The sequence below is a fragment of the Sinocyclocheilus anshuiensis genome, unplaced genomic scaffold (genome assembly GCF_001515605.1).
Source record: "Sinocyclocheilus anshuiensis isolate Anshui unplaced genomic scaffold, SAMN03320099.WGS_v1.1 scaffold2926, whole genome shotgun sequence".
Taxonomy (NCBI): domain Eukaryota; kingdom Metazoa; phylum Chordata; class Actinopteri; order Cypriniformes; family Cyprinidae; genus Sinocyclocheilus; species Sinocyclocheilus anshuiensis.
The window spans coordinates 19,836-40,363 of NW_015547864.1; the positions used below are offsets into that span (position 1 = coordinate 19,836).

The 20,528-nt window shown below is 38.9% G+C and overlaps 2 protein-coding genes across 2 annotated transcripts in view; both read right to left on the minus strand.

Moving 5' to 3' along the window:
- Positions 1-263: 263 nt before the first annotated feature.
- LOC107704669 (target of Nesh-SH3-like) lies at positions 264-15,768 on the minus strand (the record flags this gene model as incomplete). The annotated part of the gene is made up of 16 exons (XM_016507656.1): positions 264-401; positions 2,369-2,448; positions 3,042-3,147; positions 4,739-4,948; positions 5,071-5,160; positions 5,328-5,441; positions 5,638-5,706; positions 8,016-8,081; positions 8,639-8,809; positions 10,262-10,462; positions 12,346-12,420; positions 13,209-13,280; positions 13,970-14,006; positions 14,533-14,585; positions 14,681-14,862; positions 15,617-15,768. Coding segments are annotated over 16 exons (1,782 nt in total), but the record flags the coding sequence as incomplete, so codon positions are not given.
- A 38-nt stretch (positions 15,769-15,806) lies between these two features.
- LOC107704670 (target of Nesh-SH3-like) overlaps positions 15,807-20,528 on the minus strand; it is an 11,236-nt gene continuing 6,514 nt past the window's right edge. The window contains exons 2-3 of the mRNA XM_016507657.1: positions 18,476-18,655; positions 15,807-15,844 (exon numbers count right to left, since the gene is read on the minus strand). Coding sequence (XP_016363143.1) covers positions 15,807-15,844; positions 18,476-18,655 — 218 coding nt within the window. The remainder of the gene's footprint in view (positions 15,845-18,475; positions 18,656-20,528) is intronic.

The window sequence follows — 20,528 nt, forward strand, 5'->3', positions numbered from 1 at the left end:
TTTATTTTACTTTGTTCTAATTATTGTATGATAAATAACAAGACGAGGCACTGTTTTGCTATTACATGTCACAAAAGCACTGAAAAGTATTTCCTGACTTTGATCCTGTACACTATTATACATGGTATTAACTTTGGTGACGTAGGCTGAGGAGTGACCAAACTCACCGTCATTGGTGGGGGGAAAACAGTAAAAAAAAAAAAAAAAAAAAAACTAATTGGGAAGTGAACTCATAGGAAGTCTCCACAGCTCCTTTACCAATTATTTTTTCTTACTTTCCTCTACTAGGACTGTTTGTTACATTATCCATTTATTCAACAGATAGGAATTTATCAGCTGAGAGAAATAGTGTGCAAAGAAGAAACACATACCTGAAACGTTCTCGCTTACCCGCGGATCCACTGCAAGAGAAAACAGGGCAAGAATGAGGAGAAATCAGAAATTATGGTTTTGTTTTAGAGCCACCTGGTCGTAGAGACAATCAAAATGATCTGTAGGCTATAGGAAAGTTACTGACACAAATAAACCAACTCTGCATTGGCTATCCATGGGTGGGCAGAGTTCCTTAAGTAAAAAAAAAAAAACTACAATAAATTCCAACAAGCAGAAAATACTGCGCTTTTCCAGTGGATTTTGAACATCCCTTATGAAGAGAGATCAGCTGGCATGAACTAACCTGCCGGATCTGCCAAAGCTATAGGGGAGAGACTGAGCCTCAGGGGCTTTGGCGGTAAGATCTCATCATTCAGTTTTCCTCTATTTCTTTCCCGTCATCGCACATATGGACTCTCTTTCCTTCCTCATTGCCTTTGCCCTGCTTTCCATTCTGTTGCTAGTCTCTTTCTTTATGCAGGCCAGACAAGTTTTAAAACTAAAGCCCCCTCCCATAAAACATGGGGATGATATGAGTCTTTATTTGTTCCTTTTTTATGATATGTTGTTAGTGAGCTTGTAAGACAGGGAAAGGTTGGCTGTGTGACAGCACTCCAGGGGTGCATCTGCAGGCAGTGATAGGGCCAAATGTTGCAACAGTACGGGGACATGCATATATCTCTAAGAGATAAAGGAGAGATCATAACTATTGCCTGACTTGCAGGCAATAGTGCAAACCCATGGCAAAGCAATCTGCAGCTCTTCCCTGGGGATATTTGCATTTTATGCCTAATGTATGACTTTAAAACATGTTATGTTATGTTAATACTGTAATTTGGTCGGGATATGAGAATATGGGAATGATTTATGGTTAAACTATGATTAAAATAAACAAACATTCAGATAGCTCCAGGACATTTCTTTCACATTAAAATGGCATATAATTTAAAGTATGCCTATGACAAGATAAGTTCAAGATTAAATTATTTTTCTAGTTTAAAACACATGTGCCCAAAAATGTACTTTTTGTAGTAATGGATCTGTTTGGCTTTAAAAAGCTTTTATACCATTTCAAGAAATTTAAAATTGAATGACTCCAAAATGTAACCATCTTAAAAATAAATTGAACAATGTGCATGTGAGTGTACACATCTGTAACGCCAAGCCAGCAGAGGGAGCCCTCGCCCGAGTACTGACCGTGCTCCACTCCCTCTGCTTCCTCTACTTCCATTTCCTGTTTGACTCTCATATAAACTGAGACCAGTCCATGTGCTGGTCGCGAAGTATTGCCAGTTCATCTGCCTTACCAAGCGTTATAGTTCCTCTGTTCCTGATTGATTCCTGTGTATGATTCTGCCTGACTTCTTGACTCACGGTATTTGTACTCTGCCCCTTCTGTTCTGACGCGTGATTGGACTGATGTTTGTGTTTGGACTCATTGCCTGCCTTTCCACTATTGTCTCTGCCTCTGCCCCTGTGTATGACGAACGATCTGCCTGCTTCTCTGACTTTGACCCTCTGCCTGATTATCGACATCTGTTTAAAGCCTTGACCTTTAATAAACTTCCGCTCATGGATTCTAACCAAACTCCAGCGTCTCTGTTACAGAATACTTCGCTTCCTATGAATCCAGCGGAAGTGTTGAACCTGCAAACAGTGTTCTCATGCCAAGCTGAAATGCTCCAGAGATATCAGGAACAACTCACCAAGCTGCAGACCGTCAACGAACCCATTACCGATTCCTCAACGACCATGGTCTCATCTATCTATCGATTTCATCACTGACCTCCCACCATCCGATCATCACACTACTATACTGATTATCATCGACCGTTTCTCGAAGTCCTGCCGTCTCATTCCACTACCTCTCTGTTACAACATCTCAAGTTTTTAAATACACTTTTTTTTAAATAAAGCACCACATTACATTTTTTGATCACACTATTTTTTTTTTCTAAGAAGTAATTCTTCAAGAAAAGAAAAGAAAATGCATTACCTGACTCTGTGTTGAAGGTCACTGGTTCGCTGTGGGGCCCTTCTCCGAGTTCATTCTTGGGCTTCACCTTGAATTCATAACTGTAAGGTAAGATAAAGACAGGTAATGGGACATTACGTTTCTGCTTTGATCCACATAAAACCATTAGGTATATTCATTTCAGTTCCAATGCTATGCCCCTGACACAGCAGCGAGTCTGCTTAATTCAAAATTATTTAAAAAGGATTTCTGTATTGGTAACCTTGTGGGATGTTGTCAAATTCAGAGCAAAATGAGGTTCTTATTTCCCGTCTTCTGAGCCCTGACACTTGATATATTTATTCTGCAGTCTGAAGACTCACAAGTCTGTGGCCCCCTTTAATGGATTCTCCATGTGTGATGTAGAGACATTACCAAGGCCCACGTGCCTCGAGATGCAGTCCATAGGAAGCACTGGTTTATATTGTGTCGCCAGATCTTGAGCCTATATTCAGCTTCATTAAAAAGCTAGCAAGTGTGGTGGCTCCCCTACAGCCAGACCACAGAGCACATGTCCAACACTTTGTCCAGACCTCAGGATGCGTGTAAGTCCTAACACCCCTGGTATTTGACACCCACATCAACTAAAATACATCTATCAAATTCAGCAGGGTTCCTTAAATAGAGAGGTTGGAGTTCTGCATTTAGACTGTACCTGCTCTCTGGTTTGAGGTTCTCCACAGCTGTATGAGTCTGGTTGGTGGTCAGAATGGAAACCTGTTCACCATCAGGACCTTTAGTAGTTGAGATAACCTCGTATTCTGTGAAAAAAAGATAAATGAAAAGGAAATGGATTTGGGACTGACTGATCAAAGTTCAGGGTTAATTGACTGATTAAAGTTTACCAATCAAAGTTGAGGGTTAGTGTTTGACCAATTAAAGTCAGGATTTAGTGTTTGACCAAACAAAGTCATCTTGTGTTAGTGTTTGACTGATCAAAGTTGACCAATGTAAATGGGTTAGTATTTGACCGCTGAATGTTGAGAGTTAGTGTTTGACTCAGATTTTGGGGTTAGAGTCTGAATCAACAAAGTTGAGGGTTAGTGTTTGACTAATCAAAGTTCACAAATCAAAGTAGAGGGTTAGTTTTTGACCAATAGAAATCAAGAGTTAGTGTTTGACTCATAAAGGTTTAGGGTTATAGTATTAGAACAAAGTTGATCAATCAAACTAGAGGGTTAGTTTTTGATCAACTCAAAATAGAGGAATGGTGTTTGACTGGTCAAAGTTGACCAATCAAAGAAGAAGTTTAGAGTTTAATAGATCAAATTAGAAGTTAAGTGTTTGACTGATCAATATCGAAAGTTAATGTTTGATCGATCAAAATCAAGAGTGTTTGAGTGACCTAGTTTTGACTGATTAAAGTTGACCAATCAAAGTTGAGGGTTAGTGTTTGACCGATCACATTCGAGATTTGGTGTTTGACCAAACACAGTTTACGTGGGTTAGTGTTTGATCAAATTCACCAAAGTAGAGGGTTAGTATTTGACAGCTTAATGTTGAGGATTAGTGTTTGACTGACTCAGATTTGAGGGTTTTTTTAGTGTTTGACTCAAAGTTGAGGGTTTGTGTTTGATCACTCAAAATTGAGGGTTAGTGTTTGACAAAACAAAGTTCACAAATAAAAAGGTTTATTGTTTGACCGATCAAAATCGAGAGTTATTGTTCGACTCAAAAGTTTAGGGTTAGTGTTTTACTGAAGTAGAGGTTTAGTATTTGAACAAAGTTGACCAATCAAAGTAGAAGGTTAGTGTTTGATCGACTCAAAGTAGAGGACTAGTGTTTGACTGATAAGTATTGAAAGGTAGTGTTTGACTAGTAGAAGGTAAGAGTTTGATCAATCAAAATCGAGAGTGTTTGAGTGACCCAAAGTAGAGGGTTAGTGTTTGACTTATCAAAGTTGACCAGTCAAAGTAGAGAGTTAGTATTCAACTGATCATAGTTGAGAATTAGTGTTTTACTCACTCAGTGTTATAGTCACTCACTCACCTAGTAGAGTTTTTGACTGATCAAAGCTGACCAGTCAAGGTACAGGGTAAGTGTTTGACGGATTAAGGTCAAGGGATAGTGTTTGACCAAAGTCAAGGTTTTGTATTAATCAAAGTAGAACGTTAGTATTTGATAGATCAAAGTCAATGGTTAGTGTTTGACTGACTCGAAATAGATGGTCAGTGTTTGATTGATCAAAGGCAATGGTTTTTGAGTCATACCCTAAACTTTGACTTTGATGAATCAAAGACAAGGATCAATTTAATTTTAACACCACAATATATCAAACATTATATTCCTCAGATATAAACCAATAGATATTAGACCATGGTTTTCCTTTCACAATTCATCCCTCAATCCTACCTGTCGTCTCATTATCTGTTTTCTCCCAATCAAGAATAATGAAGGAGGGGCATCCTTCCACGGTTACAACAGTGAGGTTGGATGGGGCTGTTCTTGGAGGATTGGTGACATTTTGTTCTCCAGCCTCCTCCTCAGGGAAGTAACTCAGAGAGGTGGTGATGGAGCAGGGTTCACCTGGTTTCTTATCCGTCTTATAGACAACATGTGGAGCTGGACAATAACATATTTGTGTTTAAATTCAGACTCCACTTTGAATGATGCAAATTTGAGTTTCAGAGCCAAAGCAGAGTCCTTGGCATGCATGGCTACAGCAGTTAAGAAAGTCTTATTACCAATGTAGCGTTCTTTGCCCATGGCATCAACTTTAGAAGCAGGAACAGAGCTGAATACTGAAGAGTTCTCCCATGTCTCAAATCGGGGTGCTAAGACGCCAAACATATGAACAAACAGTGTCGACTATATCAAAACTATGGTTAACAGATTGTTTCAACCAGCATATTTTTATACATCATGTAAAAATGTATTCAAAAGATGTTTAACCTTCAGCAGAACATTGAAGAATAATACAAAACATCACATAAAGACAAACCTGTCACTGTGGGAGATGTTGTTGTCTTTGGTTTGGATGGTTTTGCTGTTACAAGTGGCAGCTTGGGTTTCAAGATTAAAGCTTTGTCCTGATTCAGGTCTGTTATCTTGTCTGCTTTTTACATAACAAGTGAATACATGAAATGTTTTAAACAGCATCTTCCCAAGTCGTTTAATGTTAATTGGCAGAAAAGTATATCAAAACACATTTTTACATTCACATTTTTGTAGTTTTAATTTTGCAGATTATGGGGTTCCAAGAGATGGACAAAAGTATTTTATCTTTTAAGTTTAATTAACATTTTACCCACCTAATCTTCCAGGTTTGTCAACAAGATTAGGCTTTTCTGCTGGAATAGGAAGGTGTGCAGCGGGAGAACCTGTAATGATGGAAGCAAAAGTCGTGAAGTGAAATCCTTCCAGATTCAGATATCCTACTGTCCCATTTCCTTCATCTGTTTCCACTATGAACTAACAAGGACACGGTAAGTCAAAAATGGCACCAAAAGCACTGTAACAGGTCAAAAGTAGCAACCACACATTCTCATAATATTCACACACCTTCATCATGTTCTCTTAACTTATGATTTAAGTTTTATAAAAAAACAGTGGAAGACATCACTACCACTGCTGTTGAATTTTCACATTTTAGTGACGAACCTAAAATGTGTGCCTTGAAAATACCTGTTGTTAAATAACCATGTCTGTTATAGTGTCAAATATCTAACAATCAAGTAATACATTCAACTTAAACAGCAGAAAGTTTTTAACTTAACTCAAAATATGGAACAAAAGATGAAATGCCCTCATTCTGAACCACAATGTGGTCAAACATAAAATATCCTAAGACGAAAACACAGGTTTTCAAATCTTTGCCCTGATCTATGGAAACTGAAGTATCCCATACTCTAAATAATAAAATTGAACATAATTCTTGTTTACTTTTGAGAACCTGCAATTTGGATGCTTTACTAAACGAGAATAACAAATTGAGAGGTCAAACTCACTTGTGAAGTTAACGGCAAATTTAATCAAATTCCCTGTTTTCTTTCTGATTGCATGGATGAAGTCTAAACATTGGCACTTCAACTGCCTTTCAAGCCTTCAGTTCTCAATGCCATCTTGCAGTCGAGCCAAAAGCAAACAGGCTAGAGCAAGTGGACTCTTCCCAGGAAAACTGATTCAGTTTACATCCAAGGCACCAATTGTGAAACCTTCAGTTCATCACAGGCCAATCAAAAGAAGCTCAGCTCACTAAACCCTGTGGTACAAGTCAAAACTGCAAATCTGGGTGGCGAAAAAGTTTACTAAGGACTAACAGATGTCATACTTTTGCAGAGGGAATGTCATTTCCAGAGAGCTAGCCGAGATTTTTGGTGGTGATGCCCGATGTTTTGGGTGATCTTAAACTGTTGTGGTTAGACGATTTCAGGCAGTCACTGTTAAACAAATCTGCCGTAGTACCTCTCTTCAAAGAAAGCCAGCTAGCCATGATCTCCTCAGATCTCCAACTATTGGTCAGTATAAGAAAATTCATGTCAACGGTTTGTGCTAATTTTGTTGTATTCCTCTGTTTTTGCACAAGCTGTAAGTAATAAATTGTGACAATCATTTTGCAGACCTTATATTGTCCGTCATTTGTTTTATTTGTGTAGATTTTGTACTGATCACGGCAGCAGTAATTCATCAAATTATCAAATAATAGGGAATAGTGGTACAAATCCAGACAAATATCCAGATGTTTAATGTAGTTAAACATCCTATTGGAAATTTTAAGTGCCACTTCAGTATCTGAACTGCAGTGGTGCTGTACAGTCTTTACAAAGTATGCCAGATTGCGGAAGTCTGCTGCATTTTCCAAAACCAAGTCTAGTCAGAACCAATATGCATATTTTGTGGCTGTTTTTCTGCTGATACCTTATTTCTATGATTTTGTTAGTCATCTGGGCACTAAATCAATTCTGTTGTGGAATTGCTGCTAGTGAAATTCTGTTCATAATGCTAATGCAATTCTCGGTAAGCTGCCCTCCAGCGTCTTTTGCCATGTTAACTTTGTTCAAAAGAACAGTAATGAGAATTAATAGTTAATGGATAAATACTATAAATTCAGGCTATTTTTGTTTGTGCTACACAGACAAACAATATGGCAGACTAAAAAGCCCTCATACCACACGGAAGCTCAAGAATACATCACAGCATGCAAGTTGTCATGCACACAATGCACTTTAACCAGAAGCAGCTACAGTCCTCTGCAGAAGTTTAAAATATTATTGCTGAAATGCACAAATAAAAGAGCCACAGAATGTTACGAGACAGTTTATGACAATGCGGTGGGTTTCTGTGTCCTCCAAAATACATGTTTTCTCTTGAAAATAAATGTCCTACAGCACCATGATGTTTTAGAAATTAAAGGAACCAATCTTGGGAAAAGCTTTGACGATTAGACCATAAAGCTTGTGGCAGCACGGGATCTGCAGAAGCTTGCAAAACGACAACAAATGTCAAAGGCAACATGGCAGATTTGCGAGCAAATGGCTTGACTGGTGAATGAATGGATGGACAGACATGAGTTTACAAGAGATTATGGATGGGAAGGACATCAGCATGGACACATGGGCTGCGTCACAAACAGATTTTCTGCAGGTTAATGATGGCTAACACACATAGAGGACGAGTTGGTTCTGTTTACCCATGCTTGCTGTGGACCACATGACTGGTTTGGGGAGAGAAAGTCCCTTATGGTGCTCACCGTTAGCTGTTGGAGGGGAAAAGAGTGGGTGTTATAGAGAAAAGGAAGGCTAAGGTAGCATCATATTGTTGTTTTGCTGAGGTGCACAGCAGCTGAAGAAAACTGGGGGTTTACATAGAGTTATAGGCTGCCGTTCAGCTGCCTGAGGGGAAGAGAAGGCTTTCAAGATCAGATTAGTGCAAATGTTGGCGGTCTGAGTGCCCATCGGGCTAAATCGCATATATTTCACTGACAGTAAAACTGTCAGGTGTGACAGAGTATGATGGCCAGCTTGCACACACACCACATGTTGCAAAGGAGAAAATTTGGCTCTTGAAGAGAAACTGCCCCAAGAGAACTGCAACCAAAATAACTTAGCTAAAAGGGGAGGGTAAATAGTTGACATGGGAGAACAAAGAGGGGGAAAAATATTTTCTTAAGTATTTTAAGTTGTTTTCCAGTAAAAAAAAAGAAAAACTTAAATAAATAAATAAAACTCATAATAAAAAAGAAAAAGCAGAAAAGAAAAAGAGTAAAAGAAAGAAAAAGACTGGAGTAAGAGGGGTAAGAGTAATGAATTTTACCCCCATATCTTCTGGAGGAGGCACCAAACCTGGGGGAAGAAGGTCTCATGCCATTAGAGAGAGAGATATTGTATCTGCCCAGTGACGTCTGGTTCCTGGTGGTCACTGTTTGGACTGAATCGACAGGTTTGGGTGGAAGAGAAGAGATGGAGTCTCTCCGGATGCTCTTACCTAGATTAAAAAACAACAGCAACAGCTTTGGTTACTCTGGGAAGCATTGCATGCTGAGGCAGGTACTGTACAATCATGTAAGGGCTGCTATGTGTTAAAAAGATTTGCCATCTGCAGGCTGATGAGAGATGTCAAAGTTAGCTAGTCGTGTTTCGGGTAACAATTATGATATCTAAATTGAACTAAAAGTACCAGTACAGTATAATCACCACAAGAACAATGCAAGAGCTCCTTTTCAAAAAACAAGTGATCTGCCTTGCTGCCTATATGCAGCATCCTAACTGAAATCACCCTCTTACGTGAATGATTTGGAACGCTTTCTGTAGGTAGCAACTCAAAATATTGCTCCTCACGTGGAGTACGCAAGAGACTTGGCTTACAGTTACAATGTCAATAGTTTTGTGTTAGCATGTTGCTAAGCTAACAGCGCAACATTTTCAATAAGCATAAACATTTACAACACTTGGTAATATTGTATAACATTGTTTAAGTTAGTTCATTCATAATTACATTTTTATTGATACTTTTTGGTACTGGAAGAATTATATCTATAATTACAATTTTGCACACTTTATTCGCCACCTTGAATGGATTTTTTTTACTGAACATATATAGCAATGCATCATGGGATTGGCTTTCCTACATTGGATGCATGTGATAATCATGTTATGTGTATTTTGGAAAACCTATGATGCCTGACAATAAGTCTAAGTAGGCAGCTTCCAAGGTTTGAAACAGAAACTATCGTTTATAGAAAAACTGAATGATGTGTGAATTTAACAATAAATAATGTCTGTTCTGACTGCAGTAAGACTAAATCTGATGTGCTGATGATTGCAGTAAAGTGCAGCAGTGCATTCCTGTCCTGTGAAGACAAAACATTGTGTAGGGGAGGATACAGGAAAGCTGATTTCAGACAATAACACAGACATGATATACACCGATGGGACAGTTGTGATAGCTTGCCTGACAGAGCAAATAAATGAGAAGATTATGTGAACTGATGTCACCGGTTCTTGCTGTTTTTATTGGCGGTCTTGCTCACATAGACTACAGACAGCTCTTCCTGTAATCCATTGAGCTGGAGTGTGAAATAATGTCTGTTTGTGGCTGAAGTTACCAAATTACTTCGTTTGATTGAAACACGGTTTGAACAACCATTAATTTCCTGCGTATTACTTTTCTCCAAAACCACCTCAAAAAGTGGAGAATTAATTTAATAAAGCATTGAAGTCTGATATTCTGGTGTTTAGACTAAGTTTGCAGTGGTAGAATGCAAAGCCAAAGGTTGAACGGCAAATTGCAAAATAAAATACTCAAGTATCTGTGTGGTAAATAGTGACTCGCTGAAGCAATATGTTATTTTCTCATTACCTGTCAACCATCAGATCCTGAAAGTAGTATTTTTTTAAAGAACTTTAAAAAAGAACAAGAAGAAAACATAGGAATTACCAGAGGAACTATGTGGCATCTGAGTGGCACTAGGTGCCCTGGTTTGGGGGTGTCCATGTGGGGGTGTCCGGGCACTGCTGGGTAAGGAATAAGGGGTAGGGGTGACTGAAGGATGGGAGGGCTTAGTGGATAGGAGTTGGGGAAGGATGGGCGGGATCTCCACCAGCTGAGAGGAGTCATTTCTAACATGACTGTTTGAATCTGTTCAAGAGAAATGAGCAGGTGAGCTCTCCATGCTGGAAAAACCAAGTAATTACACATCAAGGTGGTCTAGTTGGTCAACCAGTTGAAGATGGAACATGGTTAATCGGATCAGCAGCTTAGGCAAAGTGGTCTAGCTGCTCAAACCAGGTTAATCAGAGGTCCCACCAGGTGGTAGGACAACTGATAATCCATCTAGAATCCATCTAGCTTGTACCAACAGTTTGGACCACCTTAAACTGGTTTTATCTGGATTTTCCAGCAGGACTGATTATTGAGACCATGACTGGAGAAGATTCCCAAGAAGGTGGACTGTACACTCCTAAAAATAAAGTATCCAAAGGGGTAAGGTAGAGGTTCGCAGTGATGTCATAGTAGGTTTTCCAAAGACCCTTTCAGTGAGTAATTCTTAAAAGAACCATGTTTTTTTTTTTCTTAGTGTGAAGGACATTATAAAAATAAAACATTTTTCACTATCAAGAACCTTTTGTGGAATGGAAAGTTTCCATGGAGGTTACAGATTCTACATGGAACCATCAATGCTAATAATCTTTATTTTTAAGAGTGTTTTATAAATAATGTTTGATAGTAAACACATTTGTAACAATTACTGAGTTCCATCCCATTGATTCCTGATGGTACGGATGTTTAAGTGCCTGTTACCAACATTTGTTCTGATGATTTTATCAGGGGGGTTGAGAATGAACTTGTTGACTTTGGTCTCATAATCAGTTTGGCTCCAAGTGGAAAAGCACAGAGAAAGTTGTACTGTTATCTTATCCAGAGTTCAGAGACAGAGGAAGCCAGGAAAGGAGGTGGGACTCCCAGAACTCTGCCTTTCCCTGCTAGAACTGTCATGGGACTGATTCTTTCTCTGCGTGCAGTGACTTCATGCATACTGAATGAAAGTGCAAAAACGCTGAAAATGAATGAAAGGGTTGATGAAATCAGAAAAAGAGATGGTTTCGAAGCTCAGATGATAGAAAACAAGATGAGGTTCAGAAAAAGAGGCTAAACTGTGAAACTATGAAAAAGGCCACGTTGATACTAAAATAAAACAAATGTAATGATACTAGTCTTTCTACAAAATTGGTAATACCACATACTGACTCAAATAATGACTGACAAATGGAACTTTACAAAAAATTTACTCTGCCATTACCATGGTGCAGTGATGGCATTACATTACAACACTATGGTACACTGATATTTACAAACGTTCTCTTTTGGTAACCATGTTTAAATAGCATATTACCATAAATCATGGTCATATTATTTTTATTTAGTGGGATAAGCTTTAATTGAGACATAATTTGCTGTTATACCACTACATACTGTATAAACAAAGGATTCATAGTGACACAGAGGGACAAAGAGGAAAAAGGACAGCAACAAAGACAGAGTGCCATTTATGACCACAGTAATAAAACAGATGGGGGACTGAGGAAACCAAACATTTATAACAGTTATGATGTGATTGACAGGTGATGAAATGATAGGGGACTGGATGGACAGAGATGAGCGTGACAGGGAAAGAGCTGATTGGTGGACACAGAGAGTCTGACTGGTGCTGATGGGTGGAGCGTGAGCAGGCCTACAGAAATCGCGCCAATGCGTGACCATGCGTGACCACAGAGGGGCTTTCGCTGTGCAGCACCCTGGGAAAACTTACACTCCACTTCCTCCTCACTGTGGAGGCGACCGGTCAGGAATCCTCATCACGGTGGAATCGGGACTTTCTAACTCAACGTTCTTACAAGGCATGCCAGCATGCAGCCAATCATAACAGTGAATGTCTTTAATCCCCACCCATGCCCAGCAAAGCGATTACCAACTGACTGCTCATAAGCAGAGTGATTTAAAACAAAACATCTCTCGGTTACCGAATGGGAGCTGAGGCCATTTTGGCTCATTGGCTCTTGGAGCAGCCACAGTTCCTTGCTGGCCCATTGGTGGCGCTGTGGGAAATAATGCAATGTTTTTTGTAAATGGAAAAAAAAAAAATGAGAGAAAAAATGAACAGGCATCCCCAACAAGGCTCTTGAGAGGGAGAAAGTATTAAATGTCTTTACTGTGACTTCAAATGCCAGTTTAAGGCAAATGACTGGAATAAAACCAAATCCTGCATGAAAGAAGAGTGCAGAGAGAGTGAGAGGGAAAATTACCAAAAGATGTCTTGCGACCTCCATTAACGCCTGTGTTTTTGGGCAGTCCTGGCTGGCTTATGTTGTGGAGAGCTAGAAAGAAGATTGCGAAGGAAGAAACCAACAGAAAATGCTTTCAAGCAGATCTCCACAGAAAAAAAATAAAATAAATAAATAAATAAATAAAGTACTGAATGCCATTCATTTTACACATGGACCAAAACACAGAATAAAAGAAAAAATATTCACCCAAAAATGAACAATTTGTGATGATTTACTCTTACTAACTTAAACAAGTAACCATACAGCATACAGTGACCAGGATTTGTCAAGCTACAAAAAAGGCTGTCAAGGTTTAAAAATGACAAAAAGCTCTTGCTGGCCCATTGGTGGCGCTGTGGGAAATAATGCAATGTTTTTTGTAAATGGAAAAAAAAAAAATGAGAGAAAAAATGAACAGGCATCCCCAACAAGGCTCTTGAGAGGGAGAAAGTATTAAATGTCTTTACTGTGACTTCAAATGCCAGTTTAAGGCAAATGACTGGAATAAAACCAAATCCTGCATGAAAGAAGAGTGCAGAGAGAGTGAGAGGGAAAATTACCAAAAGATGTCTTGGGACCTCCATTAACGCCTGTGTTTTTGGGCAGTCCTGGCTGGCTTATGTTGTGGAGAGCTAGAAAGAAGATTGCGAAGGAAGAAACCAACAGAAAATGCTTTCAAGCAGATCTCCACAGAAAAAAAATAAAATAAATAAATAAATAAATAAAGTACTGAATGCCATTCATTTTACACATGGACCAAAACACAGAATAAAAGAAAAAATATTCACCCAAAAATGAACAATTTGTGATGATTTACTCTTACTAACTTAAACAAGTAACCATACAGCATACAGTGACCAGGATTTGTCAAGCTACAAAAAAGGCTGTCAAGGTTTAAAAATGACAAAAAGCTCCCTAAAAACCCCTAAAAAGTCTAGCAACACTGCCTCAACCAATGTTGTGGGTTTGGGTGGAGTTATCTGTTTATTTGACCAATGGCAGAAGTGACAGTTCACCGTTAACTTTCAGTATGCTCCACACTCAAAAGCTACCTGACCTCTTCAGATGTCCCAAAACTACTTTTCTTGATACCTTTTAGGTGCTTTGTTGTCATTTGACAAGTTTGACAGCCCTTTGTCACTATATGCTTCAACTGTATGGAAAAGAACAGTGTGCTATTGTCAAGTTATTTGTGATCTACAGCAGGTAGTAAGTCAAGCGGGTTTGGGATGACATGAGGGTGAGTAAATGATGACAGAATTCGCTTGTTTTCTTTACTACATATGGGGCAATTCTTAACAGTAATAGTTGATGGTCTTACCATGTCGAGGTGGGAACAGACTGCTGTGGGGTCCAGCCTGTAAAAAGAGGGTTACACACAATTTTTTCCTTCCCTCTTTAAAAAAAGAAGTGTAGAGTGAAAGAACACAGAACCGCTTTCGGTCTTCATATCATGTAAAGGAGCTCTGTAATCAGGGTCTCTCCACCATGTCTAAAGTGTTCCTGAAATGCCCTGACAGGCATGTATTATTTCCAGTCTCCACTGAGAAAATCAAGCCCCTTACACACATACTTAAGCCAACAACTGGATTCTTGACTCAAGATTGAGAATATGTGAGAAAGAGTTTCCTCGCAGACAAATTTCTTTGTGTCCATGACAGTTTAAAAATAGACCATGATGGACAAGAAACTAGGAAAGGCAACTCTGGCAAAGCATGGTGCGAGACCAGCTAAACCATCCTAAACCAGCTTAGACTGACAACCCAGGCTGGTTTAAACTGGAACACTAAAAGTGGTGCGTGGCATGTGGTTTTGCCTGTTAAAGTTGTAAGTCCTCTATACTACAGTATATACAGCAAGTTGACATGAAACAACACTACATACCAAAGTCTTGACAAGGGGTCGGGTGGGCTTGTAGGTTATCTGCATGTTTTTGCCTGAAAACAAAATGGTAGCAGTGCAAGTTACACTTGATCATGTTCCAGTTTATCAGCCAAAATAACTTTGAATTTATGTTTAGGGTATCCGTTACCTCCCATGTTGGTGTTGTGGATCACTGGTTTGCTCCACATTCCACTACGGTCGTCTTTGTTGGATCGGATGCCAAATTCATAGGGTGTGTTGGGCTTGAGGTTGTCGATCACAGTATCGGAGGTGGGGCAGGTCTGGTAGATCCACTTCCTGTTTCTTTCTCTATAGCGGATGGTGTAATGCCTGGTTCAAAGACACATTGCTTATTTAAGTACTGTATCTAGTATACAAAAGGTTCAAGAGTCATTTCTACACCCTAGTTTTGGCTAGTTATAATAAGTCATCAAATGATGCATGTTGGAGGTCCCACATTTTTAGTAAACTGGTTTTTTGTCACCATAACAGTGACCAGGCGTTAAACAGAGGGGCTTATGTTAGGTTTAAGAAGAGTACTGGTCCCCAACTGTTTTGGTCCAGGTCAACATTTCCAATGGCCTTTCCAAAAGTCTCCCTTTATTGAAGAAAAAAGTTCACATACTTCTGCATATGAAAACCAGAACGAGTTAGGGAGGCTGGGAGTATGTCAGTGCGTCCCAACAGTGCATGTATCCTCAAAAAGCATTTAAACATAGACACATCACACCTGCAGTGGCAGGTTTCCATATCCCACACATTTTTTTCCTCTGTGTAGAAAAACATTGCACTCATTGAATGGGTCTCTCGGTTATGCGACATAAATCCAGCCTCTTGCAGTGCAGTGAAAACATTGAAGAAAAACCTGCACTGCACTGTAAGGCTTCTGAGGACAGGACGCCTAAATACTAGAGACAGGGTGCCATGATATTTCATTATATTTTTTCCCCATGTTTTTCAGGTTAAATGGTCCCTAAATATGAAGTGAAGTAAATTAAGTCTTCCTTTTGTGATTTAGGACACTCATATGGAACATCTTGGTGGAGGAAAAAAGTAAAATCCAGATGTTGTGTCTGTAACTCACCCATCCTCCAAGCAGTCATTCATGATGTTTCCATCGTAGGGCGTCTTTAAGTAGGTTCCCCAGGACAGAAGCACAGATGTCGGCGTGACAGAATCGATCACCAGGTGAAGAGGTTTGTCCAGGTTCACCTTACCTGTTTCAAGCACAGGTTTATTCAAAGTTATGAGAAGCCAATGCTAACTGAAGGTCTTCAAAGATTCCCAGCTACCAGGTACTTGGGTTCAGCATCTGTGAAAGCAGGCATCTCAAGTTATTTAAGGGTTCAAACAAAACCATAAAAAAGGGCAATTTCATGGTGCAGTGCAAGTTACTTTCATGAACTTCCATCCAACATGAAGGAAATAACCAAAAAACAAGAAAAGAAATGTAAAGCCTACAACACATGTCAACAAAAGTTGACCCCTGAAGACTCTCATGACTGTGTGTCAATGTCAATAAGTCTCATAAAATCAGATTTTTTGACCTTTTATGACAGTGGTTCCCAATCCTGGTCCTGGAGAACCCCCAACACCGCATATTTTAGATGTCTCCCTAATCAAACACACCTAATTCAACTCATCGGCTCATTAGTAAAGACTCCAAGACCTCAAGATGTGTCTGTTAGACAAGAGAGACGTCAAAAATGTGCAGTGTTGGGTGTTCTCCTGGACCAGGATTGGGAATCACTGTTTTATGACATGGCAAGTTTAGGTTGTAAAAAATACATTTACTTTGACAAATATATTTGAAAATGACTAAGATATTTACACATTAAAAGTATTAGGGAAAAGTTTTGTTTGTTACACCACGAGTCATTAAATTTAACATTTTGTTAAAATGGTATAAAAAAATTTTTCTAATTATTACATGTGGTTTAAGCTAGATTTGTTTAATCGTCTTTTCTGTATCAAGAACACTCTTATTGTCACTGGCCCACAATTCTGAACGTTTCTGGTGAACTTTTGTTTAGTAAAATGTCTTGAGTTGTTTAATGTGAAGCTTTTCACTTATAGCTCTGTGATGACAAAGGTTTGCTAAACATCCGTGTCTCCACTGTAACAGAATTAAACCGCACATTTGCCAAAATTTGATTTGTTGGGTAGATAAGTTTGTAATTTATGCCTTTCTAACAGTTATGAATATGTACACAGGGAAACTCATTTAGGCAAAAAAGCCCATTAGACTGATGGGCCAGTACCAAAGTCCACAAAAGTCTGGACATTTATAAGTGTATGTGCGTGTGGCATGTCAAGTTGGGAAAACGCCAATAACTGCTTTCGCCTTTTGACCATCTGTTGTGCACGTGTATCATATTGAAATCTCAGCACACACTGTAAATTACTGGCTCCATAACACATCTGTTGTGTATTTCCCACTAAATATACCCTGTCATGGACTATTTAGATTTTTAATCCATTGTCAATACTTTTCTTTATATATATATATATATATATATGTGCACGTGTATCATATTGAAATCTCAGCACACACTGTAAATTCAAGTGAAATTATCCTTCAGCCTGCAGCCAATATTGAAAAATGATGTGACTGTATGTTCCTGTGTTGGACTGTGTAGGTAAAGAAGCCAAAAACTTAGAGGCCCTTCCTTTTCGAACAAATAATGCTTTGTTTGCAAGCTTCTGGATAAGCGCATAAGCGTCAATGTGTAATTATTTTTATATTTGCGTAAGTGCTTTCCATTGAGCTGAACCTCAAAGGCCTCGACTTAAAGGTTGTCCACTTCAATCTTAAATCTTAAAAAAGAGATATGCATGTATGTATTGTTTGCAGTCAACACAAATGACCAGAATTGCATTTTCTAGGATTTTAAAATTCTGTCCGACACTGATAAGCTATTAATTATTTACACGTCATTGCTGTAAACAGATAAGTGGCCGATGTTAAAATTCTACAAATAACAAATACTTATTTTCATGTTATGACTGATAACTGATAAATAGCCAATATACAAATTCTACACAACGTTTATAATAATTTTCATGTTATAGCCGATAACCAATAAATAGCCAATAGTAAAATTCCATCCAATTTTGTTAAAATAAAACACCAAAACTAAAATCATTGTTTTAATTGCTATAAGTACACTTACATATCACAACATTATAATGTACAATATGAAAATGGATATTCATATTGAGATTTGCTAAAAGTTACTTAAAAGTATTTTTTTTTTTTGTAACTTAAAAGTTCATGTTAAATGACAGCAAATTTAATCTAAATTGTAAACATTAGAGAAGTGTATATGAACAATTAACTATCCAATATCGGCCAATACCGGATTTAAACAAAAATCTCTAATTTCGACCAATAACCAATATGGTATTGTTAAATCCAGAGAAATCCACAAGCAACTGCACTCTGTTATATCTGCAAAAGCAAAATGAAGCACCTGGCATGGGCCAATTTTTTAAGAACTAAAATTAGCTTTAGGGTCCCTATGACCTGACCCTAACCTCCTCAGAATGAACTCTGAGATTGTAGCTCCTGGGAAAGTGATGATGTATGGACAACAGGAAGTTATGTTACAGACAAAAAAGTGGTTAGTGTTCTTGGGAGTAATATGTGACCTTTTTACCTTGTCAAGCGTGATGTGTGGCTTTTTGGTGATGACAAATAATGTGGTTACCAAACCTTTAACAAATAGCATTCATTTGGGATTCAATTACAGTTTGTGTTTTCAAATAATGGAAGAGTTGGCGCAAACATAGGTGTGCAAATCAAGACAGTGGTTTCAATGGGTCAAGGAATCAACATTTGTGGTTACTACTCCACTCCCATGCTAACCCACAAAACAACATTAATGATTGCTTCGGGCTCTTAAGTGAAATAATGGCTGCCTGTGGTTAAACTCGAACTTACCAATCTCGGTCTCATAGGGTTCCCCATTTTCTGGAAGTTGAATGAACTGTTTGGAGAACATGCTGGAACCATATCCTAAAATGTAGCCTTCAAGTTTGATGTCAGGGTTGGGTCGAACGAACTTCAGAACTATGGTATCCCCGGTCGCATTGATTCGAACCTTCATATTCTGTCTTCTTACTGCGAAAAGGAAGTGTTTGAAATACATTTAATTGGGTTAAGAAACAGTGCTGCAGCTCTTCAAACGTTCTGTGTTTCTGTGTTTGACATTCAATGGCAGTAGAGAGGAACTGCACAAAAAGAGTGACTTTGAGAACACCGCAATGAATAAATGATTAATTACTTAAAGAGTAAGTCTTTATGTTTCCCATGTGTTGGATGGGGTTTGTTGATTTATGAGGCCAAAGGGGGACTGAGGAGCGCTCTTTTGAGGAGCACAAAATTGTGTGCCATGAAAATCATCATTGAGGTAAATCAAGGACAATGGCTTTCACAGTTCCTCATCACTTCACTCAAAGCAGAGTAGCATATGGACCTCCAATATTATGCACTAGTTACGCAGCATTACATTCAGAGGAATTATGAGCCTTTGAGGCTTTGTACAGTTTCAGGAATTTGACACAGTCACACATTTAAAGTGATCGGATCGTTATCTTTTCAATCCCGCGCCAAGCAATTCATTATAAATTACCTCCTTTTATACCAGCGTCGTCTTTCACTGCCATTTCATTGGATAATTTGTAGCATGGAAAATGTCTCGAGTCAGTTTCAGGCCCATTCTAAATCTAATAAGCCACCAGGCTGAGCAGAGATTTTTCCGCTTCCACCTTTTCTCCATCAATCAGAACAGTTTAACGCTGAGTTAAAGAGGCCACAAAACGTCCTCCTTAAACTGATTTAAACTGGTTGGTCTGGGCCTTTGGAAAGTGATGTGTGTATTTAACTTTATGAGAAATTGCAAGCTTGGCAGGTCAAGCTCATCGCCCCTATCTGTCAAAGTCTCGATGAAGCACCACTTCAACCAAAGCTCATTAATCAGGCTCATTAGGCAGTTCACCCAAAAATGAAAATCCATTACATACTCACCAACCTAAAAGGATTTGATGTTGGTAGAGACAAAAATATTAGATTTTTTGAAAATTATTAAAGGGGTCATATGATGCGATTTCAAGTTTTCCTTTCTCTTTGGAGTGTTACAATCTGATTGTGCATAGATAAGATCCCTGAAGTTGCAAAGACTAAAGTCTCAAAACCAAAGAGATATTCTTTATCAAAGTTAAGACTCTGCCACGCCCCCCTAAAACAGCTCGTTCTAACACGCCCCCACATATCTACCTCACTATGTGGAAATGTTTGCATAACGCCGCCCAAATGTTCATGCAAAGAAAGAAGGCGTGGTTTCAGTAACCGCAGTTAGTGTTGAAGCAGCCATGTCAGGGAGACGCTGTGTTTTTCTAGGCGAAAGCAAAAGCACTTTATTTGGCCTTCCGAAAGTAGATGCATTTAGGAATCTTTAAGATCACTTACTACAGAACAGCAATGCATTTTATGGATGACCGTTTCGTGAACCTAGGAGAGGAGGTAATTCTGACTTTGCTATGACAATCTGGCGCTTCTGAATCAGCGACTGTAAGTATGTTTTGTTACTAGTTTAAGTATTTGCTATTGACTGTTCAAATGCGGAGTTTTGCGCATCGTGTGTGTGTGTGTGTGTGTGTGTGTGTGTGTGTGTGTGTGTGTGTGTGTGTGTGTGTGTGTGTGTGTGTGTGTGTGTGTGTGTGTGTGTGTGTGTGTGTGTGTGTGTGTGTGTGTGTGTGTGTGTGTGTGTGTGTGTGTGTGTGTGTGTGTGTGTGTGTGTGTGTGTGTGTGTGTGTGTGTGTGTGTGTGTGTGTGTGTGTGTGTGTGTGTGTGTGTGTGTGTGTGTGTGTGTGTGTGTGTGTGTGTGTGTGTGTGTGTGTGTGTGTGTGTGTGTGTGTGTGTGTGTGTGTGTGTGTGTGTGTGTGTGTGTGTGTGTGTGTGTATTTGTATAATGTCATGGGTAACTTATGTATTA